Below are 26,449 nucleotides of genomic sequence, written 5' to 3' on the forward strand. Positions count from 1 at the left end.
TTTTACACGTTTTTTTTTTTAATGAACAATAAAGCCATCCATGTATCCAGATACCATACAAAACACATAGCCTTAAAGTGTGTTACTGTAGAACTGAAATGCAGTTTTTAATACAGTGCAACAAGTGAGCCTTTAAAACTGATAAATAACCGTATATATCACCATTGCTCCCTTTTCTTCTTTCCTATTGTAAGTTATTTTATTTTAAGTGCCTTTATGAATTAAGAAGAATAAGCATGTTCTTTTATGTAAAAAAGTAAAAAAAAAAAGTTGGTATATGTTTTTTTTGTTGAAAAGGCTCAAAAATATAGACTCAATTCTCAGGATAGAACAAAAAAAAAAATCAGTTTTAAATACAGAAAACACAGAAATCTGCAAGTTTTTATTGTAAATAGCAGTGCATATACTCAAGAGAGCCACACAATTTTTTTACGTGAGAACGTGAGACAAACAAACGCAACACTAGTCAGTGAACACCAGTGGATAAACGTGCTTCTTTAACATTAGAAAACATAAAAAAAGTAAATTCTCAGTAAGAGACATTCCTTAGACTCAAACTCACAAGTATATGGTCACAAGTAAAGTTCTGATAGATTGCAAGTGTTTAAAGGAGAACTCTGGTGTAAAATGGACTTTTGTTGTAGTAAAACATGATAAAAAGTTCTTATCTTTGATGAATAGCACACCTCCGCTCTCCCACAGCGTTCAGAGATCCAGAAATTTTAACAGTTTGTTTAATCACCCTTCAGACTGGGTGACACGGGGCATAATTTACCCCGATAAATCGTTTTTTACACCGTTATCCAGCTCAAAGTAGTTCCACACCTCTTACTAGAATCTGGAGAGCCCTGCCATTTAAAAAAGGCATTAATAACTTAAAAAGTGCACAAGAAGCTTATTTTAAAAAAAAAACACTGTTTATATCCTATAACGCGAGCTTCAGCTCCGGGCGCCGCCATCACTGTACTGATAATAATAACATAGATATATATACATAGACTCCGCATAGCCTGCCTCTTGGCGTAGCAGTGTAATTCTGGCGTAGTTTTAAATGTCAGAGCTCTCCGGATTCTAGCAAGGAGGTGTGGAGCTACTTTGAGCTGGATAACGGTGGAAAAAGTGTTTTATCAGGGTAAATTAAGCTCCGTATCACCCAGTCTGAAGGGTGTTTGGACAAACTGTTAAAATTTCTGTATCTTGGAATGCTGTGGGAGAGCGGAGGTGTGCTATTCATCAAAGGAATGTACTTTTTATCATGTTTTACTACAACAAAAGTACATTTTACACTGGAGTTCTCCTTTAATATGAGTTTAGAAACATGCCACCAAAGAACAACAGCTGAGAGCAACAAAGAAACGAGCTGAAAATGTCGAAGAACAATTTAGTCAACTTCTTCAATAGTTGGTCCAGAAGATCCTCCTCCTCCAGGTGCAGCTCCAGCTCCTGGGAATCCTCCTGGCATCCCCTCGGGCATTCCTCCTGGCATGCCCCCTGCACCCTGGTACAGCTTGGTGATGATGGGGTTACACACCTTCTCCAGCTCCTTCTGCTGGTGCTCAAACTCGTCCTTCTCAGCAGTCTGTACAAAAACATGACAAGAAACCAAGAAATTAATGCAGAAACACAGAACTTATAGTGTATCTGGGGCTGGAGCATCCTCAGATTAATGGACTGCTGGAGACAATGGCCAGAACTAAAAATAAGAGACCACTTAAAAATGATGTGTTTCTCTGATTTTACCAAATTGAAAACCTCTGGAATATAATCAAGAGGAAGATGGATGATCACAAACCATCAAACCACCAAACTGAACCGCTTGAATTTTTGCACCAGGAGTAAAGCAGCATAAAGTTATCCAAAAGCAGTGTGTAAGACTGGTGGAGGAGAACATGATGCCAAGATGCATGAAAACTGTGATTAAAAACCAGCAAATATTGATTTCTAAACTTTTAAAACTTTATGAATATGAACTTGTTTTCTTTACATTATTTGAGATTATTTGTCTGAAAGCTCTGCGTCTTTTTTGTTATTTCATTAATTTCTCATTTTCTGCAAATAAATGCTCTAAATTACAATATTTTTATTTGGAATTTGAGAGAAATGTTGTCCGTAGTTTAAAGAATAAAACAACAATGTTAATTTTACTCAAACATAATCCTATAAATAGCAAAATCAGAGAAACTGATTCAGAAACTGAAGTGGTCTCTTAATTTTTTTCAGAGCTGTATGTCTATACATATTCACTATATGTCAAAACAATTATTGACACCCGTTTTGATGAATGCATTAATTACAAAGCTATTAATTACAAAGGTGTATTCAAAACTACAAGAATTTTATCAGATTTGTAACAGAAGTCAATGATCCAGAATGTCATGCTAATAATAATACACTCCATATATCTCCATATATCCAGGATTAAAGTAAAATAAATGATACTGGACAGATATAATCTGTTTCTAGTAGATATATAATGGGAAATGAGAACAGTGTGAATTTCCTTTTCTTAAAAACAGTGAAAAAGTAGTACCCTGATGTGATAATTAGGGGTGGCTGATATTTCAGTGTATTATATTGTTCATGATATTCAAAAATCTTGTTGATATTATTGTGTACAATACCAAGTAATACAAACATGGAAAAATCACTGTAAAAGTAAAAAACAATTTCTACTCTTGAAGGTTCTAAAGAGCATTCTAGAGCTACCTACAGCAGAATAAATAAAGACAGTTTGTTCCCCTGCTTTTAGCTTTAGTGTGTAATAGTGAAATATAATAACACACACCTGGTTCTTGTCCAGCCAGCTGATGACCTCATTGCACTTATCCAGGATCTTCTGCTTGTCCTCATCGCTGATCTTTCCTTTCAGCTTCTCGTCCTCCACCGTGGACTTCATGTTAAAGGCGTATGACTCCAGCCCGTTCTTGGCGGCCACTTTGTCTCTCTGGACATCGTCCTCAGCCTTGTATTTCTCAGCGTCCTGGACCATTCGCTCAATCTCCTCTTTGCTGAGACGACCTGAGAATGAGATGAACATTTAAAACTCTTGTAAAAAAAACAAAAAAACTGTTCTTGGTGCTGGGAGTGCTCTCAAGCAATTTGTTAAGTAAATAAATATTGTAACTGCTTGAAATTATTTTTACAGTATGTTGGTATAACAATTTACCCTCCACTGTTAATCAATGGAAAGAGAGATTGGTGAAGGTTTATATTATGGAGAAAATAACAGCAAAGCTAAACTTAACCACTGATTTATTTAAGAAAAGGTGGAAACCATTGATAGCATACATGGAACTGACATCATATCCTGTTAAATTGTGTTTATGTATATGTATATATGTCTATAAATGTTTATGCCTGTGCAGACGGGTGGATACATGTACGTGTGCATATGAACATAGATACAGTATTTATACATTTATACAACATCCCTTTCAGACAGCTTCCTCTTACAGCATCCACAGTTAATCCTGTTGGATGTGGTTGGTCCTTCTTGGTGGTATGCTGACATTACCCTGGATACCGTGGCTCTTGATGCATCACAAAGACTTGCTGTCTTGGTCACAGATGCTCCAGCAAGACGTGCACCAACAATTTGTCCTCTTTTAAACTCTGGTATGTCACCCATAATGTACATAATACATGTAACTATATAGATAATGTTAATGTTTGTTCTTTTAATTATCCATGTTTAAATTGAATAGTTTATTCTTCTTGTATTAAAATGCTATTTGTGGCTTGATGTGCAATATAGTGGCTTTGGAATGTAAACAGAATATTTTTATTTAAGCAAAAAAAGATACTATTGTTAAAAAAAATCTCTTGTAACAATAAAATAGATAAGATTAATAGACAGATAAAAGATAGATAGATAAACTCATGAGAGATGTTGTACCTTTGTCGTTGGTGATGGTGATCTTGTTCTCCTTGCCAGTGCTCTTATCTACTGCAGAGACATTCATGATCCCATTGGCATCGATATCAAAGGTGACTTCAATCTGAGGAACACCTCGGGGTGCAGGAGGAATTCCTGTTAACTCAAACTTCCCCAGCAGGTTGTTGTCTTTAGTCATGGCTCTTTCACCCTCATAAACCTGGAAGAACACAGTAAAGTAAGAACCTGAGCTACAGAATCCAGAGCATATTAAATATGTACATCAGTTTAATATTAAAACATGTAGGAAAATAATCAACAGTGAATATACAGGGGTTGGACAATGAAACTGAAACACCTGGTTTTAGAGCACAATAATGTATTGTGTCAACGGACAGTTCTGGTGGAAACTGGAGAGTTGAGGTGCACATTGAATTCTGCGTGATTTGATCAGCCGTGGTTTTATGTTTTTTGGATACAATCCGGGTTAGCACCCGAACATCCCTTTCAGACAGCTTCCTCTTACAACATCCACAGTTAATCCTGTTGGATGTGGTTTGTCCTTCTTGGTGGTATCTCGCTGACATTACCCTGGATACCGTGGCTCTTGATACATCACAAAGACCTGCTGTCTTGGTCACAGATGCTCCAGCAAGACGTGCACCAACAATTTGTCCTCTTTTGAACTCTGGTATGTCACCCATAATGCTGTGTGCATTGCAATATTTTGAGCAGAACTGTGCTCTTACCCTGCTAATTGAACCTTCACACTCTGCTCTTACTGGTGCAATAATGTGCAATTAATGAAGATTGACGACCAGGCTGCTCCAATTTAGCCATGAAACCTCCCACATTAAAATAACAGGAGTTACAGTTTCATTGTTTAGCTTTCTCGGTCACATGACATTGCATTCAGTAGCTCCTGCATTTCCACTCGCTGTTGTGTTTACGCGGATCTCCGTGGAAACGTGCACCCAAAGTGTGATTACGGTGCACGGCACTGCACAAATACCTATTTTATTAAATGCAAGGTGATTAAACTCCGGATGGGACTAAAATTACCGGAGGACCACGGAGTTCAGAGAAAAACAGTAGATAATTCAGCCTGTAATTTTCTCAGAGGACTTCTGAGAAAAACACGTACATGGTCGTTCTGGACAGGAATAAAATAACAGAGGATAAAAACCCCCATAAAAGAGAACATTATCCCAGAACCCCCTGAGAAACTAATCCCATCCAAATAGGGCTTAAGCCATATTCACTGACATGTCAAAAGTCATGGGATTTGTATTCAAAAGGCAATCCCCCTTTAAACTGCAAAGACGGGAATCTGTATCATATTCTAATGAATACGGCTGATTGGCTTTCCATTAAAACTGCCAGCCTGCTACTCAGCAGATCTGAGCACAGCAGTGAAGTCGGGAGAAGTGAGTGAAACTCGTGCTGCTTGTGCAGATGGTGCTGTAGACCCCTGCTGAGATCAGAGCTCACTAAAAACAGTTCCCACCAGCGAGCTTCTGATTCACTACTACACACTACTGCTGGAACTGCATCCAGGACTTACTACTCACTCTATACTGGGATAGCCAGTTAGAAACATAATCAGAAAAATAAATAAATGAATGGATGGATGGATTGATGAATGACCAGATAGGAAAAGAAACAGATGGATGAACAGATGGAGGAACAAACAAACAAACAGACTGAAAATACAGAGAGACAGACGACTGTATGAACAAGCTACTCAGTAGCCAATAGTGATATTAAACGATGTTTATTATCACAAACATTATCATCTTTCTGCAGTAATTTAAACACTGAATGTTTGCAGGGAAGATTGTGGTCATGAGAAGTTGAGTTTTGAGTTTTTGCTTGTTTAGTTGTTTAGTCTATTAGAACTTTAACTTTTTTCTGTGGCCGAAATCACAGCCCCATTACTGAACAGACAAGATTAGGACTATCCAATTTATATAAACCTGGGGAAAATATGGTAACCTGGGGTAAAAATGTATTGCTGATTTATTGGGTATTAAAATATGATTTATTGGAGAACATATGTAGGATAAGTGTATATTATGGTGGCATTTCTATTAAGCACCATTAATACAGTAAGTAGAGGTAAGAACATACTGACATATCAAAGTATCACAATATTATGTGTAGCAAAATTGTATCTTTTTTAAAGTGTAGTACTGATTTTTAATAAATACATGTAAATATTTTGGTCGATTTAGTGTTTAACCGTGTTGGACTGTTCGATGGTAGTGTTGTCTTTGGATCCCACTTTGCTGATTATTGTTTATACTGATACTTTAGAATTAGATAAGAAAAAATATATATACTAACTTAATCTATTGCAAAGCATATGTTACGCCCACACTCCGGATCCCCAGCCTCCGGACTACGATACCCAGAATGCACCTCACACTGACATCACCCCCTCACGCAACCACATGACACTGCACATCATGGCACTACCCAGAAGCAAATCACCAGAGTATGGATTTCACCTGTTCCCCTCAGTATAAATACACCTTCACTCCCACACACCTTGCTGAGTTTTGCCTGGTTTATCCACTTTACAAAGCATTACTCTTGCCTGTGTTGTCTCTTTTTTATTTACTGACTTTTATTTCTATTTTTTGCTATGTTGCTGATATTGTATTTTTGTTTTCGGGGGGGTTTATTGCAGTGAGAGGGTATAATATCAGCTTTTTTAAGATTTACAAAGGCTTATGCCGATCCTATTTCAATCCATCCTTCTCACCTGAATGAGCACACCAGGCTGATTATCTGAGTATGTGGTGAACGTCTGCGTCTGCTTGGTGGGGATTGTGGTGTTACGCTTGATCAGGATGGTCATGACTCCACCAGCAGTCTCAATACCCAGAGAGAGAGGAGTGACGTCCAGCAGCAGCAGGTCCTGCACGTTCTCAGACTTATCTCCAGCCAAAATAGCTGCCTGAACAGCTACAGAGCAAAATAAAATAAGAATACAATTAAATATCATTAGTAAATAAATACTGGTAACATCAGCCTATAGCCTGCTGCTAACTCTGGCTAGCACTGTTGGAGCAGCATTTGCATTACTGTTAGCAGTTAGCCACAAATGCTAATGCTAATGCTCCAGCTTTAGTGAAAATCTGGAAATCTAAGCTTACTGCAAATAATCAGAAGCACTTAACTCACCCAAATAAGCAGATTAACATCCATTTTCTGACTCAAATGATTTTTTTTAAGAATTACTGTTTTATTTACTTAACTTAGCTTAGTTGTACAGGTCTCTGCACCCAAGGGTAAGGCCTGCTGTGCCTTACTATAGTCGCATAAAATGTGCCTTATGTATGAAAATAGACCAGAAAATATGTATGACTTATTATCTGGTGCGCCTTATAGTGCCAAAATCTAAAACCAATCATTTAAACAAACCTTAAAAAAATTGTAAATAAATTAATTAATAATTTAAAAAAATAATAATATAAAATATTGACTAAGTGACACCATTTTGCATAAAATGTAAAGGTACATATATTCCATAAAGCTACAATTACTAGTAATGTGAACGACGTAACGACGTAAAAAATAGCCATTTTGTTTCCTTAATATCATTAATAAATAAATACTCAATTAAAGCTACAGAAATCAAGTCTTCATTCCTATTACCTGCACCGTACGCAACAGCCTCGTCTGGATTTATGCTCTTGTTGAGTTCTTTTCCGTTGAAGAAATCCTGCAGGAGCTTCTGGATTTTAGGGATGCGAGTTGACCCTCCAACCAGCACGATGTCGTGGATCTGGGACTTGTCCAGTTTAGCATCACGGAGGGATTTCTCCACAGGGTCCAGCGTGCCGCGGAACAGGTCGGCGTTCAGCTCCTCGAAGCGAGCCCTGGTGATGGAGGTGTAGAAGTCGACGCCCTCGTAGAGCGAGTCGATCTCGATGCTGGCCTGAGTGCTGGAGGAGAGCGTGCGTTTCGCTCTCTCGCAGGCCGTCCGCAGACGACGCACCGCCCTCTTGTTGTCACTGATGTCTTTCTTGTATTTGCGCTTGAACTCGGAGATGAAGTGATTGACCATGCGGTTGTCGAAGTCCTCACCGCCCAGGTGAGTGTCTCCAGCTGTGGACTTGACCTCGAAGATGCCATCTTCAATGGTCAGGATAGAGACATCAAACGTGCCGCCGCCAAGATCGAAAATCAGCACGTTTCTTTCTGAACCCACCTGCAAATATCAATATCAATCAGTCAAACTTTATTTATACCTTAATTTAAGAGTATTTATTTATGGTGTCGTCAAGTTGATACATAAAATATCGATTGAATAAAACTGAATAAAAGGGAAATATGAGAAAAGTAGGAAAAGTAATCAATACCATATTTCTCACACTATAAGATGCACTTAAAAATCTTTTTCCTAATTTTCCCAAAAAATCATCAGTGCTTCTTATGTATGAATTGTACCAGTCAGGTATTAAGGAGCAGTAAAGCCACTCTGCTAAAGTACAGGGTTATACTGGAGATTCAGTTTAGTTCTCCAGCAGTATTAGCATTAGCCGCTAACCGCGTAACATGCTAGCTTTTTGGCAGAGGTAAGAATTATCGGCCTGTAGCCTGCTGTTATCCACGGCTAGCACTGCTGAGGCAGCATTAGCATTACCATTAGCGGTTAGCTGGATTCTATGTATGTATATGTCTGTCATTATCAGTACAATGATGGCGGCACACGGAGCTGAAAGCTACAGCACAATATGTTAACATTTTTAATATGTTTTTAATAAGGTTCTTGTGCACCTTTTAAGTTATTAATGCCTCGTTTTAAATGTCAGGGCTCTAGCAAGGAAGTTTGGAGCTACTTTGAGCCTGATTAACGGTGGAAAATGCGTTTTATTGGGGCAAAATATGCTCCTATACTGCCTGCCATTGTACAGAGTGCTGGGCAAAAAGCACAACATTTCTGAATCTCAGAAAGCTGCAGGAGAACAGAGGAGTGCTATTCATCAAAGGTAAGTACTTTTTTATCATGTTTTACTACAAAAAAGTCAATTTTACACCAAAGTTTTCCTTTAGCAGAAAAGTGAGACTCGAACTGTATGTAAAGATAATGAAGAATATAATAATTCTAATGGTTACAATGTAAATGACAGCACACTCACTTTCTTGTCCAGGCCGTAGGCGATGGCAGCTGCTGTTGGCTCATTGATGATTCGAAGGACATTTAGTCCAGAAATGGTCCCTGCATCCTTTGTAGCCTGACGCTGAGAGTCATTAAAGTACGCAGGTACAGTAACCACTGCATTTGTGACCGTCTGCAGGAGAAAGAATATATGAAATGATGAATACTGAACTAGTGTTGTAAATAAAAGACCATGAGACAAATGAGGCAAAGGGTTACAAATACACCAAATTAACCAAATGCTTTTACTCTAACATTACACTCTAAAAAACAGAGGTAAGATAAGAGTACTTTTTTGTACTCGAAGGTACACTCTTCATAATTGTACCCGCAAAGGTACAATATTGGTCTTTACAGGGTCAGATTTGTTCCCTCTGAAGTACAAAGTCATTTCTAACAGAAATAAGTACAAATTTGTACCATTTAACCTGCAGCCACTGTACTAATAAACAATATATATTTTAATTGCACATTTTTTATTTGAAAGAAAGACAATTTTGGATCATCAAGTTTTTGAGCCATATTTAGTTGATGATAATGTTTATAATCTTTATGATCTTTACTGCCACAAAAACCATGGGTACAAAAAAGGACTTTCACTGAAAGGTACTTTTTTGTGCCTCAATATAAGGTACAGCCCCAGCGACAAGCTTTGTACTCTTTTAAGTACAAATCTGTTCTTTCTTTTTCTTAGTGTGTAGGCTTTTTTTTAGCAGTGGCATCACAGGCCTACTAGCATTGTGTGTAGCGAGTAATGACACTGGTGTCTCTGTGCATCAATCCAGTATTCTGCTGAGCTGTGATACCCATCATAATGTGCTAATTAGCAGCTGTGTTCATGCATCGATCCAGACTTTGTTTTCATGTGTTTTTACTATTATTTTTTGAGCGTAAATTGTAAAATTAGAATTTCCATACATCTCAATTTTTTTATTTTTCATCCCTTTTTCCTTGGGCCCTACCACTTCTTTTCGAGTGTAACTCGAAAGGGGTTAAATCCTCCCATCCTCCCATGGGACAACCCTTCAAGCACCCGATACGTTATCAGGACCCAGATAGCAAAAAGGATCTGTTTCAATTCAAAAACGGAACTGGCCCAGTGTCCTTTTGCACAGTGGGTAGCTCTAAAGTTACGTAATTTAGCTGCTGCTGCTGGTTAACTAGTTAACTTTAGGGCGTAATTTATTGTATGTCTTTAAAAGGGGGGAGATGCTGCAGAAATTCATTATTATTGTCTATTCCTTAATTTCTCTGTTATGGGGAGCTTTTATTTCATTTTTCACCATTTAAGGTGGAACGGGAAAGTTAGCTAGTTGTCTAGCTACTGAGACAAACTACGAGCAATCTTTTTTATAATGCTTGTTATGAAGAGTTTGGCCATAAAACACTGAAAGTACACATTAAGCTACGGTAATAAAGTGCTAATCATCAATTTTAACAAGGAAAGGTTACATTTGTGTTTTTCTTTGGTCGCTTGTTTCGCCATCTTACCAGTGATTCTCAGACCCGTCGATTTGAAGTGTGCATCTGGTAAATCTCTGTATGAAGAGCTAATAAGCTCTATTTCCCAACAAGCCCTTCCCCTAACCTACCCCTCCAACCTAACAAGAATCGGGACACCCTAATCTTTGGCCTTTACTCGCAAAACAGAGAGGTAGTGGTAAATGGTAGGTGGTTCAAATAAAAATATTTATAATTTGATATGTAATTACAGCTTTAATCTTATTTCTTAGGATGAAAACAAAATATGAATACATAACTTATGTGATATGTTAAATATGTGATATGCCTGGCTAATTGCTGTAAAAAGACTTTCTGTCAGAGCAATAGATAGAGCTGTTACGTTAAAACTGTACAATGTCTAATGCCCAAATGTGACGAGGAAGAAACATTAGACCATTTTCTAATAGAATGTTATAGATCATGTAAAGTTTTGTGCTTTTTTAAAAAACTAATGGGAATGAAGTGGACACTGACTTTAAATCTGTTATTTAGGGTCTTTTTGTGAACTTTTTAGCTAGCATATTTAGTGAATTTTATTGGTATATCGTATGTTTCACAAAGTATAATCTGTGGAAAACTAGGACACGTATGACAATAGACCAACAGTTTGTTCCTGGACACACAGTGTTTAAAAATATTGTAACAACTCTAAAAAAGTATTTTTAAAAAAGTTTTTAGGAAAATAATGGAGTGGTTTTAATTAATATTGTATATTTGTTAAATATTTTTGCTGATATTGTATGTTTGAATATTATAATTGACCTTTTTCTTTAATAAAGATCTTAAAAATAAAAAAATAAAAAAGTAAAGTGGTAAGGGGCCAATGGGTGAAACGAGATTGGGTCTTATTCAGTATATATATAATGATAAGCATTTTAAATAAAAATAAAATATATTTTATTCTCAGAATGCATGTTTAGGCTGAATCTGGCCATGTACTGTTATTAAAGTGATAAAACCTCTCTCTAACCTTTCCAAGGTACGCCTCCGCAATCTCTTTCATCTTCACCAGCACCATAGAGGATATCTCCTCCGGGTAAAACGCCTTGGTCTCTCCTTTATACTCCACCTGGACTTTAGGGCGTGTGGAGTCGTTGATTACTGTGAAGGGCCAGTGCTTCATATCTGACTGGACAACCGCATCGTCAAACCGCCGTCCAATCAGCCTCTTTGCATCTAAACATGAAATACAGGAGTTAAATGCAGCACAGCATCAAAAACCAACAGGCGTCGACTTTCACAGGAAATCAATGATGAGGATTACCAAACACTGTGTTGGTGGGATTCATGGCGACTTGATTTTTGGCAGCGTCTCCGATCAGCCTCTCGGTGTCGGTGAAGGCGACGTAGCTGGGCGTGGTGCGGTTTCCCTGGTCGTTGGCAATGATTTCGACTTTGCCGTGCTGAAAGACCCCCACACATGAGTAGGTGGTCCCGAGGTCAATGCCGACCGCTGGTCCCTTAGACATGGTTTCTGTTTCCTGCAAATAGCGAGAAAAAAAAATATTGGGTGAAGGGAGCAAACCTGGCAACCCACGCCACAGTTTTTAGATTCTTTCTCTATTTTAACCCTTTCAGATCCTGCGTCAATTACAATCATGTAGTTATGTAATTAACATCATGTAGTTTCTTTTTCAAATGTTTTGTTGCACAGAACACTAATTGAGACCTGCTGTCAATCAGAATAGATCATAAACCAGCCAATGAAACAGTAGCTTAGCCCCGCCCACTGCACTGGACAAAAAAAAAACAGCAACTCAGACATTAGTGCATGTCAGCACTAGAGAACAAATGAGGCAACGTATTACAAGCTAATTTTTACTCATTTAGAACACTGTTTTATCTAGTTGAGGAATAAAATGTTTAGTTTATTGGATTTGTTTTAATATAGATTTGATATTAGGACTAGGGGAGCCATATCGTATCGCAGGTAATAATATCGCCAACATTTTTAATAACGTGAACAATATTATACCCTGAAATATGGTGCCATATCACTCACCCCTAATTATCACATCAGGGTGCTACTTCTTTACTGTTTTTAGCAAAAGAAAAATTCACACTGTTCTCATTTTCCATTATATATCTACTAGAGACAGATTTTATCTGTCCAGTATCATTAGTTTTGCTTTAATCCTGGATATATGGAGATATTTGGAGTGCATTATTATTAGTATCATGATATTCTGGATCATTGACTTCTGTTACAAATCTGATAAAATGTTTGTATTTTAAATATCTCAAATAGGGGTGTGCCATATGTATGCAATAATAAAATTTAATTTTCATTTTGTTGCAGTAGTGTATTCTTGAAATATATATATTTTTTTAATTCAGTGATTATATCACCAAGAGTATCATTATTGTGAAAATACCATGACATACTGTGAGATTTTTTAAGGGCCATATTGCCCACCCCTAATTAGGATAGTAGTGTCTTATTTTGTGTGCATTACAGACAGAAAACAGCATTCGTATAATTTCTTATAATGCAAAATGTTCACAGATTGAATCTGACCCATCGTTATTTATTTAACTAAACAGATTTCACAGATTACAGAATTCTGGTGAAAGTACTGATATTTCAGTGTCAGCTCATCCCTGGATACTTGTGGCATCTTTGCTTCACACTGTATTTTAATCCCGGGAGAGCAGTGTTATACGTGCAGTCAGTTCTGGATGGTCAAGTCAGGTCATTTTTATTATGTAGTCTTTAGGGGTGTCACGATTCTCTAAATCCTCGATTCGATTTCATTTTCGATTTGAGGGTCACGATTCGATTCGATTCTCGATTTTCTTGTTTTTTTTTCTTGTTATTATTTTATGCCTCATAAAATTTAAATAATATATTTATTATTATTATAAATATTATAAATATTATTATTATTATTATTTATTAAGATATATATGGTAATGCCATCTAGTGACTTTTTTTGGTAGCAACAGTGTGCACTATTAAAACAAGCAGTTTATCAGAGCTGTGTGTGGATGGCTGGTGAAACTGCTCACTTACATGAAGCTGCAGTTCTTCATCCAACCACTAGTCGGAGCTGCAGCAGCAGCACAAGCCCAGCCACGGGCTACAGAGCTCAGCCAGTCCGTTTTTACTGTTTCTGTAAACAAATAAAGGTTTTAACCCCACTAACCGGATAATACAGCTCACTACAGTTCATCTTTCAGCCCAAGCAGCTAACAGCAGCAGGTTAGAACAGCCGACACGGAGGCACTGCTCGGATTACATTATAAACAGGTCAGTTAGCGCGCTGCTAACCTCAGGATGTTTATAACTACGGAGTTTAGTGGACACACCACGGCCGCCAGGTAAGTCTTTTAAAGGCTACTGAAGACTATTAAAGGCTATTAGAGGTTATTGAAAGCATTATTGGGGGGCAGAAATCAGTACAGGCTGGTTAGATAAGTGATGTGGTGAAACTGCGACTAGCGCTGTCACAGTGATGTTTATTAACGTCATTAAAACAGATTTTGTCAGGTATTGTCTTATAAATATTTACACATAACTTATATCTCTCCTGAAAAGCTTTTATTTTAGTCAGAAACACGCTTGTGTTTACTTTATCTGAGAGAAAGATGTTTTTTTAATTCAATGGAAAGCAACAGGTGTAGTCAATTATAAGTTTAAGATTTTTAATCCACCTCACTGTGATCTATAGTCAGTGTTCTCAAGTCACACTGACACACGCATTTCAGCGAGTTCACACGCTCTCACCTGCGCGCACCCACCCCTCCGTTAGATACAGATACAAAACCTGCGCGCCCAACCCCCGCCCCCCCTCCCCCGTTGGACAGATAAAAAACAGTGATCACACTCCCGCCGACACTCAAAACTTGAGAGCCCTGTCTATATTTCTATAAATCCGTTTTCAGTTTCTCCTCCGTGGTTGAAAGGCAGCTGTCTCTCACACAGCAGAACTGAGGGCGGGGCTGCGCTCATGATGCGCTGTGTTGGTGAGGGATCGTCGATCCTCTTTTTGACTTCGATACTCGAGACCATGACCTCATTTCGATTCGATTTCGATAAAATATCGAGATCGTGACACCCCTAGTAGTCTTTCATTTTTGCAACTGACATTTTCACAAAGCAGCTTTACTGGAATCCAGTGACGGGAAAAGAGATCAACTATACATATAACATAAATATAAACCCCTCTATAATGGTGTGCTGACAGGTTTTTTCCATCAGCTGGACTTCTCTTACAGACGCAGCAGCTGTTCATACAGCCTCTTTAACACACCAGCTGTCTCTACTGCAGGAAGATACTCTTACACACACAGGGGGGTTAATGATACAGTAAATTACATCACAGCTCTCTTTAACTGAACTGTGTGTCCATGCTTTAGTGAAAACTCGATATCTGAAGATAATCTAGCTCTAACTACATATATATAAATCTCTGGAAAAAATGAGAGACCACTTCAGTTTCTCAATCAGTTTCTCTGATTTTGCTATTTATATGTTTATGTTTGAGTAAAATGAACATTGTTTTATTCTATAAACTACAGACAAAATTTCTCCCAAATTCCAAATAAAAATATTTTAATTTAGAGCATTTATTTACATAAAATGAGAAATGTCTGAAATAATTAAAAAAGATGCAGAGCTTTCAGACCTCAAACAATGCAAAGAAAACAAGTTCATATTCATAAAGTTTTAAAAGTTCAGAAATCAATATTTGGTGGAATAACAATGTTTTTTAATCACAGTTTTCATGCATCTTGGCATCATGTTCTTCTCCTCCACCAGTCTTACACACTGCTTTTGGATAACTTTCTGCCTTTACTCCTGGTGCAAAAAATTCAAGCAGTTCAGTTTGGTTTGATGGCTTGTGATCATCCATCTTCCTCTTGATTATATTCCAGAGGTTTTCTATTTGGTAAAATCAAAGAAACTCATCATTTTTAAGTGGTCTCATATTTTTATCCAGAGCTCAGAGCTGTATATATATATTTATGTATTTATTCATTCAGTCATTTTAACCAGAGAATAGACAGACATACAGATGCGCCAAGAAGCGGAGGAAAGGAAGAATAAATCAATAATAGAGAAAAAGAAAGAACTAAGATTAAAAGTATATAAACCTACATCTTTCAATTTGGCTAAACAGGCCTTTAATTAAATCAACAGCCCCAGAGCACAGCTGAACATTAACTATCAGCCCAGCATCCAGATAAAAGTGCAAAAAAACAAATTTCTTATCAGAAATATTCGGGTAATAGTAGAACCATCTCCAAGCAATAACAGATCTGGGGAAGAGGGAAGATCCTCACCCAGCAGACAAGATAACAAATACTGCAATTCCAAAAAAGTTGTTTAACTGGATCATGTGGCCATCACAGGAATGGTTATCTAAAAACGTACCAGTAAATCCCACAGAGCATTTATTACAATCTGTCAGCAGACTATTTATTCTGGAATGTGTGGTGTTGCCTAACGCCACTGTTTATACCAACCAAGTTTATTTATATAGCAACTTTCATACACAAAATACACAAAAGGCAAAGACATATAAAAACACAGTGAAAGCAAACTACTTCACACTACTCATTAAGCAGCTTGGATTGAATCTGGGACACTGATTCCCAAATTAAAAAGCACATTTTACTGATGTACATGTTGGTTTACTGTGTTTTATCAAGTCTAAAGTCAGCACTTCATGCTTCCCTCTGCTAATGAGTCTAATGGAGATGCGGATTACATTTTCCAGCAGGATTTGGCACACTGCCCACACTGCCAAAAGTAGCAACTGGTCTTATATTAAACCAGTAATCTAATTTTCGAAAATACTTTCTTTTGGGTTTTCGTTAGCTGAAAGGCATAATCGTTCACAATAAAATAAATAAACGCTTAAAATTTAGTTTAATTACTTAATTACCTAATTTCTTGCCTCTTAATGTGTTTGAGAGCATCAGTTGTAAAGTAGTGAAGAGGTAGAGTTACAGGTATACAGTGAATAGTGAATATTTGAGTAATGTTCTAATTCAGATTATGAGAAGTAAAGAAAAAATACTTTAAGAAGAAATTAAGGTATTTTATGAACTTTGAAAGTATCTTCAAGTGCACTCGCAATAAAATACTATCAAATACATTATGATGAAACTGGCTCTCATCAGGACCGCTCCATGAAAGGAAGAGCATAAGTTCCATCTTTTTGAGTGGTCCAATGGGCTAAGCGTTGGTTCAAATCCCGTTCATGCAGCTTGCCATCAGCTGCTGGAGCCCTGAGAGAGCACAACTGGTCTTGATCTCTCTGGGTGGGTACAGTAGATGGCGCTCTTTCCCCTCATCACTCCTAGGGTGATGTGGATCAGCACAAGGCTGCGTCTGTGAGCTGATGTATCAGAACACAGAGTCGCTGCGCTTTCCTCTGAGCGTCAGCGCTCAAAAAGAGGCAGAGTCTGACTACTAGAGGTGATGGGGGGAGTCCTTATGAATGGGTTAGTTAACTTACCTTGTAAATTGGGGTGAAAATGGGATAAACCTAAATAAAGAAATACAAAAAGAAGAGCTCCCTCTGATATTCTGCCTCAGAAACACCTTTTTTAAGTTACTACATGTTTTCCTTATGTGTTCCTTCATAGTGAGGGTGACTTCATAATTAATTTACAGTGTAATATAATATTATTTAACGTTAGTGTACACCAGGGGTGTCCAAATTAGAAATATTTTAGTATTTTAGAAATAGAATGAAAGTTGGCCCGCTGTTAAGCAGATTTTAATAATGTGAGAAACGGGCCAAAAAGTCTAAAAGCGGAGAGGGTGCGGATTTCTAGCGCAGAAAAAACGGGCCAAAGAGTCTAAAAGCGGAGAGGGTGAGGATTTCTAGCGCAATAAAACGGGCCAAAGAGTCTAAAAGCAGAGAGTGCGCATTTCTAGCGCAGAAAAACAGGTCAAAGAGTCTAAAAGCAGAGAGAGTGCGCATTTCTAGCGCAGAAAAACAGGCCAAAGAGTCTAAAAGCAGAGAGAGTGCGCATTTCTAGCCCAGAAAAACGGGCCAAAGACTCTAAAAGCGGAGAGAGTGCGCATTTCTAGTGCAGAAAAACGGGCCAAAGACTCTAAAAGCGGAGAGAGTGCGCATTTCTAGCGCAGAAAAACGGGCCAAAGAGTCTAAAAGCGGAGAGGGTGAGGATTTCTAGCGCAATAAAACGGGCCAAAGAGTCTAAAAGCGGAGAGGGTGAGGATTTCTAGCGCAATAAAACGGGCCAAAGAGTCTAAAAGCGGAGAGAGTGCGCATTTCTAGCGCAGAAAAACAGGCCAAAGAGTCTAAAAGCAGAGAGAGTGCGCATTTCTAGCCCAGAAAAACGGGCCAAAGACTCTAAAAGCGGAGAGAGTGCGCATTTCTAGCGCAGAAAAACGGGCCAAAGAGTCTAAAAGCGGAGAGAGTGCGCATTTCTAGCGCAGAAAAACGGGGGAAAAGTGTCTAAAAGCGGAGAGAGTGCGCATTTCTAGCGCAGAAAAACGGGCCAAAGAGTCTAAAAGCGGAGAGGGTGCGCATTTCTAGTGCAGAAAAACGGGCCAAAGAGTCTAAAAGCTGAGAGGGTGCGCATTTCTAGTGCAGAAAAACGGGGCAAAGAGTCTAAAAGAGGAGAGAGTGCGCAGTTTTAGCGCAGAAAAACGGGCCAAAGAGTCTAAAAGTTGCTGTAATTAAGGAGTTTAATATTAAGAGACATCATAAAATGAAACATCAATTTGAAAAATCTTAGTTTACGCAACACTGTCAAAGATAAAGATAGTAAGTCAAGTAAAATGGTGTGTATATTTCATTATTTGTTTTATTACAGAGTCTGTGGCCCGTGACTTCAAATATATTTCTCCTTCTGGCCCCCAACAAAAAAAGTTTGGACACCCCTGGTGTACACGAAGTAAAAGTGTGTTTATTCCCTGTTTTTCCTCCAGGCTGTGAGCTCAGTAGTTTACTGAAACATTAGTTATATAAGAGCTGAGGGGAGTTTCCTTGTATGGGCAATTTTCACTCGGTCAGGAACCGAGTCCTCCTGCTAGAACATTCCGCGCGATTCGGCTCATTACGACACTGCGAGATTTAGTGCCATGAACATTCCGTTTATTTCCACTTTCAGCCCCAAATCTTCACTAATATAAACCATCCGCTGTCTTACACTGTCTAACATAATCAGAGGAGTCTATTTCCTACAAAACGTGCAGTGAGTCAGTTAAATCAGCCCTGCCAGTAAGAGTTAGCTAAGTTACAGTGCATCTATCAGTCTATCATCTATCAGAGTTTATCTGATATTATTATTATTATTATTATTATATTATTAAGCTGCCAAATCCGAATCACTGAATCACTGAATCATAGTTCATCTCCTCACCTGTCCACAGTCGACTCTTCAGCAGGTATAACCTGTGATAAATCTCTCACCGCAGCAGCAGGTAATATCAGTCTCTCAGAGTCCGGATCCTCCTGCAGCATCTCTCCCCCGCGCCACCCCTTAAAGACCCGCACAGAACCGTCCAGAACACCGAGCCCACCATCCGGCCAATCAAAACACATTCAGCTATCCGCGAAGACCAATCAGGAGCCGCGAACCGATTCGGGCGGAGCTCCGAGTCACACACCACAACAACTCCACGCAACGGAACACAGAAGATTCTTTAACTAGAAAGATCTGAAGGAAAGTTTGATTCACTTTAAACGAACCGACTCTTCCAAACGAGCTCGGTTCAGCCTACGATGTTGAAAAGTCTGATTCAGTTCAATCGAGTCGATTCTATTGAACCGCACGTTTAATACAATGAAAAATAATTCAGATTCGTAACAGTTCCGATTCAGTTCCCCGAGTCGATTCTTTTGAACTGATGGTTCAAGTAATCACACATTCAACAAACGGACTGTAAATACAAGGTAAGTGACCGTAATGATTTGTAACACTTTCTAATTCGCTTTATTCAACCGATTCTTTTAAACGAGTTCGGTTCAGCCTACAATGTTGAAAAGTCTGACTCAATTCAACCGAGTCGATTCTTTTGAACCAAACGTTCAACATTTAACAGAATCAGGAGTTCAGTTACACTAAAAACAGACACAAAATGAAACCGAATTAAATTTAAAGGTAAATAAATTATTTTTACATAACAGTTCGGATTTGGTTTATCCAACCGATTCTTTTAAACGAGTTTCACCCTAAGACGTTAGAAGGTCTGATTCAGTTCCCCGAGTCGATTCTTTGAACTCCCCGTTAAAAGAATCAAAAGTCCAACATGAAACCGAAACAGGAGCAGAGCTACAGTGAAAGGACTGTAGTTAAATTTATTTAAAATAAATAAACGCAAACTACAGGGGAATCTTATTATATTATCTTATTTAGTCTGTTTTATATAATAAAAGAACCAACTCACAAAAAAGAACATGATTCATTAATGAGTCAGGCCAGGAGATTAGGAAACTACTCACTTGTATCTTCTATAGGGTGACAAATGATATATTCTATTGCAAATGCTCTTTCTTTGCTTTCATAGCCATGGTATGGCTGGAAGAAAATATGCCTGTTTAGTTCTGATCCTGCAATGTGATTGGCTGAGAGGCATTGTGTGAGTGCCGTTATCAGCTGGTAATGCACTGTAACTGAAGCTCTCCATGTATTACTCAGCCACATACAGGTAACCTAGTAACGATGCAGCGCTTACAAACCAAACAGCGCAGCTACAAACAGAGCAGCAATGGAACTATTTTAATTTGATTTTTTTTTTTTGCAGCTGAAACAGGGAGCCTAGTGCACCCCAAATTTATTAACATTTTAATATTTTAATAGCATTATAGTCATTAGGCTTTTAGAAAAATGTGTTTTTGGGTGGGGTAGTGCACTATAGGACCCTGTGGTGTGGCCTAATCAGTCCATATGTATGACAACTAGGAGTCTTCATAGGACAATCCTAATGGGGGCCCACCATACCTCAACTGCAGGCTTTGGAACACAGCTATTTTAGGGCTGGTTCCAAACCACAAGAATGAAAATGTTCAGTTGTTCAGTTGACTTTTACATTAGTTATGGAGTAGTAAGCAGTGATTTACCGTGTTTGCAAAACATTGTAGGAACCTTTAACCATCAGTCACTTCATATTTATTAAATAATGTGTGGTAAGAGCTTCATGTTTGATGATGACATTGCAAACTTTTCTAAACTGCTGTTCTCTTCATCCACATCCCTCCCTCAGTGTGTAGAGAATATCAGAGTACTGTTTACAGATGCTGTCAAACAGAATGCAGCTTTAGACTGTGGGACACAGGGAGGATTGTTTCAGCCAATACTGCTATTCAGTCTTAAAGGCACAGAAACAAATATGGGCTGTTTCATTATAAAGCAAACTTTTTCCTTCTGAGGTCCACTTTTGTCTATTCACGGTTCTTCAGTGTTCAGTGTAGAAATCTCTCATTCCTGTTACAAATAGACTTTTCACTAGAGCCCTCATACTTTAATTCCCTCCTACATTAAGTTGTTGACAAGCTAGCAGTGATCTTAAATATCTCATTACATTGTTTTTTTCATTTATTTCAAATGTCTAGTTGTGGTCTCTTGTATGAATAAATGAATGCCATGTGAGCTGTTTTTTTGTGGAAAAAAAGTGCTCCGGTGATCCGGTTTAACACTGCTTTGGTCTGGTGGAGGAGTGGGCGAGGAAAAACTATAGGATGTCAGCTCTTGCTCATGAATATTCATACATGCAAACATATTGCCTCTGATTGGCTAACAGCACTGAGACGCAGCAAAACAGACAGCAGGTTAGAAATGTTTTAAAATAAAGACATTTTTACACTAATAACAGTCTTGTCATATGTTACTGTACAACACGTGTAATGCCTTGCTAAGCACAGTTCAGCCACTGACCTAGTCTTAGAGTCTCTGTAAAATGCCAAATCCACCAGAGATCCTATATAAACCTAAAGTTACACACAGAGGTGAGTAGTCCAAGTCCAGAAATAAAAATCCACCCAACATTTTACACTTTTAACTGGTGTAAACATACATGTTTTAAAAATACTCCTACCTATTTCTTAGCTCTGAAATACTGGGTAAAGCATAGAACACTGATGTGATATTCGCACAAATAACACAGGAACAAACTGCCATGCTGTTCCTAGAGCTGTTAGCTTCTATCTGACGAGAAGTGTTGCTGCCTGGCTTCAAATCTGTCTGTGGCCGGTTGTGCGCCAAGGTGGGCGGGGCCATGAATACAAATTTTTGTTTGCACCTATATAAGTAACCATATACATGTGCTGAAAAACATGATTACAAAATCAAAATAAACAGTTATTACCAAAACCAAATTCCTAATTCAATCTAACAATTTGGAGTATGTTGTTTAAATTATCACTTGAATAATATAATAATAAGAAAAATCTGATAATGGTTATAAGGATAAGGATTATTCAGTGTATATAAAACCCACTTGTTGGTAAAATTATTTTACAATAATTTATTATAGGTTTTTTTTAGTAAACTTTCCACATACAGGCTGTAAAATTTCGCTTTCCTTTTGTAAGTTTGCACTGTTGCTTTAGAACTTTCTAGAGCTCTGAGGAAAATCCCAGCAGCCCCGGCTGAAGAAGACGTGTTTGATCAGGTTGATGTATGTTAATCTCAGTGTAAGTGATGCCACACCTCTCAGTTTCTACACTGAACTTTACAGCAAAACAAACGAAAGAGACACCGTTTCACTGTGGAAAAGCACAGGTTGTACTGTTAAAGCACAAGAAGAACGAACACTCCTTAAAGACATTAACCTTTCTTATGTTATCTAACACAATAAAATGAAATTACATCCGCTTGACTCGCCATAAATCTGTCTTAGGCTTCATGACTAAAGATGTATGAAGGAAATGGGATAAATCTTGAAAAATAAGACCTCTGACATTCACTATATTTTCTCACTTATTCAAATGCAGATATCGGCCTCAGCCCAAGCCAGATGAGGACACAGTCTGAAGAGAGCGGTGGGGGCATTCTCTTGGAAAACTTTTCATGCTCTTTCCCTGTTGTTTGGTTTGGTAGAAGAGGAGCTGCCAAGAATAAGAGTCTGACTACAGCTGGGAAAATTACAGTGTAATAATACATTACCTTCATTTAACGTGGTATTATTAAAGGTGCAGTCTATAACATTTTAAAAGCAGAAACATTTCTGGGTGGAAAAAGACAAAATATTGTGTTTAATGGTATCAGTGTGCTGGAACGACCATCCCTGCTAATATATTCCTGCCTAATATATTAATTAATTTGAAAAACTGGAGTGTCAGGTCACTTTTTGCAGGAGTTCTTCTTCTGGCCACGTCACACGTCTTCACGTACTTACATCACATGTACAGCCTCTAAAAGAGGATCCGGCTCAGTTTTACTGAATGTGAGCGGCTGGTGGAGCATTGGAGACTTCAGAAGAGGAAACTCAGAGCTCAGTAGCTCATTCACTCACAGTAAAACCAAAGAAACGAAGGAGTGAAGTTTCTGACTGAGTGCTCTCTCTCTCTCTCTGTCTGATTGAACATAATCAGATTTATCCACTCAGAAAGGAGACAGCATCACACCTGCCCAGTTTAAAATGATGTAGTCATTCCCCTGGGTTACCTTAGGTAAACTTCTAGATCAGATATTATGATTAACTGCTTAGTCTCTGTGTTGTAGGCTGTAAGAACAAGCATCAATTTCTGAGCTGCTGTAGGAACTTTGTGTTGGCTGTGCTCTCAATACTGTTCACTCTATAAATCATTTAAATAGATCATTTAGATTTAATATTTGCCTATAAAAGCAACTATGATATGCATAAGTTGAGTGAAAACAGCTTAATGTAATAATTGCAATACATTTAAACAAGTAAAATAGATCGGTTTTAGGTACACCACATTTTGAGTGTCAAGTACTTGTGGTTTGTTAAACTTTAAAGATGAAATATATTCAACCTTACACAGTTTTATAAATTACTAAAAACTGAGTTTTGAAAACTTAATTCATTTAAGGCAACAAATTACCTTAAATGATTTGAGTAGACTTAACTTATTATGGTTTACAGTGCACAGCTTAAAAGCCGGGGGCTCTATACTGTAGCCCTTATGTTGACAATTAGTATTGGGCATGGCTACACTCCTGAACATCCTATTCTATTCACAGTGCTTCTCTGTGGAGGTTATCTAAGCTCTGTGTCCACAATTATATACCTGTTTAAGTAATGGGTGCACCTTTCAGTAGCTAAATGTACCATTTAGAACGAGTGTCTGGAGACTTTTGTGTACCGTTTGTACTGTTACATATAGTGCACATTAAATATGAAAAGATGTAATGGATACTGGTATCTATCAGCATTAAGTCTCAATAGGACTCAGTGTCGTAGTTCAAGACAACTTCCTCATCATCACTAAAAGAGCTCTTTAAGCACAACTGGCCACAAAAAAAACGACAGAGATGAAAGACAAGACCAGACAAAACAACACCCTCATCACTGCCACCAGTCACCACAACACTGAAACCAAACCACGATAGCTTCACTATCCCAGGGGGCAGCGTAAAGTATATCCAGGGAAAGGCCCACTGGCTCACAAAGGAGACGTAGGCATTGTATGGTGGGTGTGATGAATTTAGTCATAAAGGAAAGTGAGGTGGAAAACACACACCCCCAGGGCCAAACAGAGCGTAGCAGTGTGGAACCTGCGTCCACTGAAACCTTATATTCACAAAAACAGGATTTTAAATAAAAAAAGTATATAAAATTATAGAGAATAGCGCTTATGCTTCTGGTATGCCTGCTTGTAATTTGAGAACATGACAACAACATTAACATTAAAGAAAACACTGTATATTATACAGTCCAGCCAGAATATTATGAGTACTGTATTATTTTTACTAAAAGACGCAACTAAAATCCTTTAACTTTCCCAACCAGTCAGGTTGTAAGAAGCAGTATTGTGACTCCACTGAAGTGCCACGCTATAAAGGAGTTTTAGTTTAGTTCTCCAGCACTGAGACTGAATCAGTAATTAGCATTATCCACTAACTGTGCTAAGCGCTAGCTCTTTCGCCCGTTCAGAGGTGAGTATATCAGACTGTAACCTGCTGCTAACCCTGGCTAGCACTGCTGGAGCAGTATTAGCATTACCCGCTTATTGCTCTAAGCATTATCTCTTTTAGTTGTTCTGTTCTGAGTTTTATCAGCCAGTGGCCTGCTGCTTACCCAGACTAGCACTGCTGGAGCACCATTAGCATTACCCGCTTATAGCACTAAGCACTAGCTCTTTCGTTGTTCAGAGGTGAGTATATATCAGACTGTAGCCTGCTGCTAACTCTGGCTAGCAATGCTGGAGCAGCATTAGCATTACCTGCTTATCGCGCTAAGCACTAGCTTTTTCGTTGTTCAGAGGTGAGTATATCAGACTGTAGCCTGCTGATAACTCTGGCTAGCACTGCTGGAGCAGCATTAGCATTTACCTGCTTATCACGCTAAGCACTAGCTCTTTCGTTGTTCAGAGGTGAGTATATCAGACTGTAGCCTGCCACATCTAGTGCTCGTTTGACTTTAAAAGAAAATGTCTTTTTTTTTGTTGAGAATTACTGTTTTATTTACCACCTAGCAACGAGACCTGCTGAATCAGAAGGAAAACATGGCAACACCCTTGTTCCTTACTAGTGTCGCATAATGCTCCTTATAATCTGATGCTCCTTATAGTGCGAAAAATACAGTATCTATTTATTTCTACACTTTCTGTCCATTTGATCAGCTTTACTGTTCATATCAGAGCACTGTGTAGTTCTCTAATAATAGACTGTAATCTATTCCTCTGCATACTTTATTATTATCCTCCTTTCACCCTGTTCTTCAGTGGCCAGGATAGACCACCACAGAGCAGGTATTATTATTTGGGTGATGTCCAGAACACAGCTGCTAGTGTTTTTATGCACTCTAGACTACAAGAAAATATGTGTACGTAACTGCGACTCTGAAACACTTACACAGGCATCCAGTCCATTGTTCCATTCTTCCTGCATACATGTCTTAAAGTTCAACAGTACAGATCTTTTTTTATTTGAGACTTATCTGAACTGCAGACAGGCCAATGCAGTACCCATACACTCTTCTTCTGCAGTCGCGCCTTTGTAATGTGTGCAGCATATGGTTTTGCATTGTCTTGTTGAAAAATGCATGAACATACCTGTAAAAGATATACGTAGTGCATGTGCAAAAGCTAAAAGATGGATGAATTCTGATTTGACCGTTCACATTGATGACGCATGTCCATGTATCAGATACGTATCTGATTTAGGACCACATATGAAAGTTAAAAAAATATATTTGGCACGTTCACACAGCCATGAAAAAAAACTGATTTGAGACACAATGAGCAAAAAATCATATTTGAGTCGCTTCAGGCTGGTAATGTGAACGTAACCTTTTTCTTGAAAGACTTCATTTGTAAAAGCACTCACAACACAATAATCTGTTGCCAGTGTGGTCCTATCAGCTATTGTTTAATGATAGTTCTGGATACAGTGCTGTCTGAGGAAAGTACAAGTGTTCAGCTCTGTTGGCGGCCAAAAGGAGAAATATATTTGAAGTCACGGGCCACACTCTGTAATAAAACAAATAATAAAATATACCACTTGAAATAATGCATTTTCCTGATTACTTTCATTTACACATCATTTTACTTGACTTACTATCTTTATCTTTGACAGTGTTGTGTAAACTAAGATTTTTCAAATTGATGTTTAATTTCATGATGTCTCTTAATATTAAACTCCTTAATTACGGCAACTTTTAGACTCTTTGGCCCGTTTTTCTGCCCTGAAACTGCACACTCTCTCCGCTTTTAGACTCTTTGGCCCGTTTTTCTGCGCTAGAAATGTGCACCCTCTCCGCTTTTAGACTCTTTGGCCCGTTTTTCTGCGCT

The 26,449-nt window shown here is 38.2% G+C and overlaps 1 protein-coding gene across 1 annotated transcript; it reads right to left on the minus strand.

Moving 5' to 3' along the window:
- Window positions 1-199: 199 nt before the first annotated feature.
- On the minus strand, window positions 200-19,051 carry hspa8b (heat shock protein family A (Hsp70) member 8b). Its single transcript, XM_049467085.1, has 9 exons — window positions 18,894-19,051; window positions 11,812-12,028; window positions 11,518-11,723; window positions 9,025-9,177; window positions 7,538-8,093; window positions 6,642-6,844; window positions 3,896-4,094; window positions 2,786-3,018; window positions 200-1,579 (listed from the first exon to the last, which is right to left on the minus strand). The coding sequence occupies exons 2-9, from the start codon at window positions 12,014-12,016 to the stop codon at window positions 1,382-1,384; spliced, it is 1,953 nt and encodes a 650-aa protein (XP_049323042.1). The 5' UTR covers window positions 12,017-12,028; window positions 18,894-19,051; the 3' UTR covers window positions 200-1,381.
- Between the last annotated feature and the right edge of the window lie 7,398 nt (window positions 19,052-26,449).

Source organism: Astyanax mexicanus, chromosome 18 (genome assembly GCF_023375975.1).
Source record: "Astyanax mexicanus isolate ESR-SI-001 chromosome 18, AstMex3_surface, whole genome shotgun sequence".
Taxonomy (NCBI): Eukaryota; Metazoa; Chordata; class Actinopteri; order Characiformes; family Acestrorhamphidae; genus Astyanax; species Astyanax mexicanus.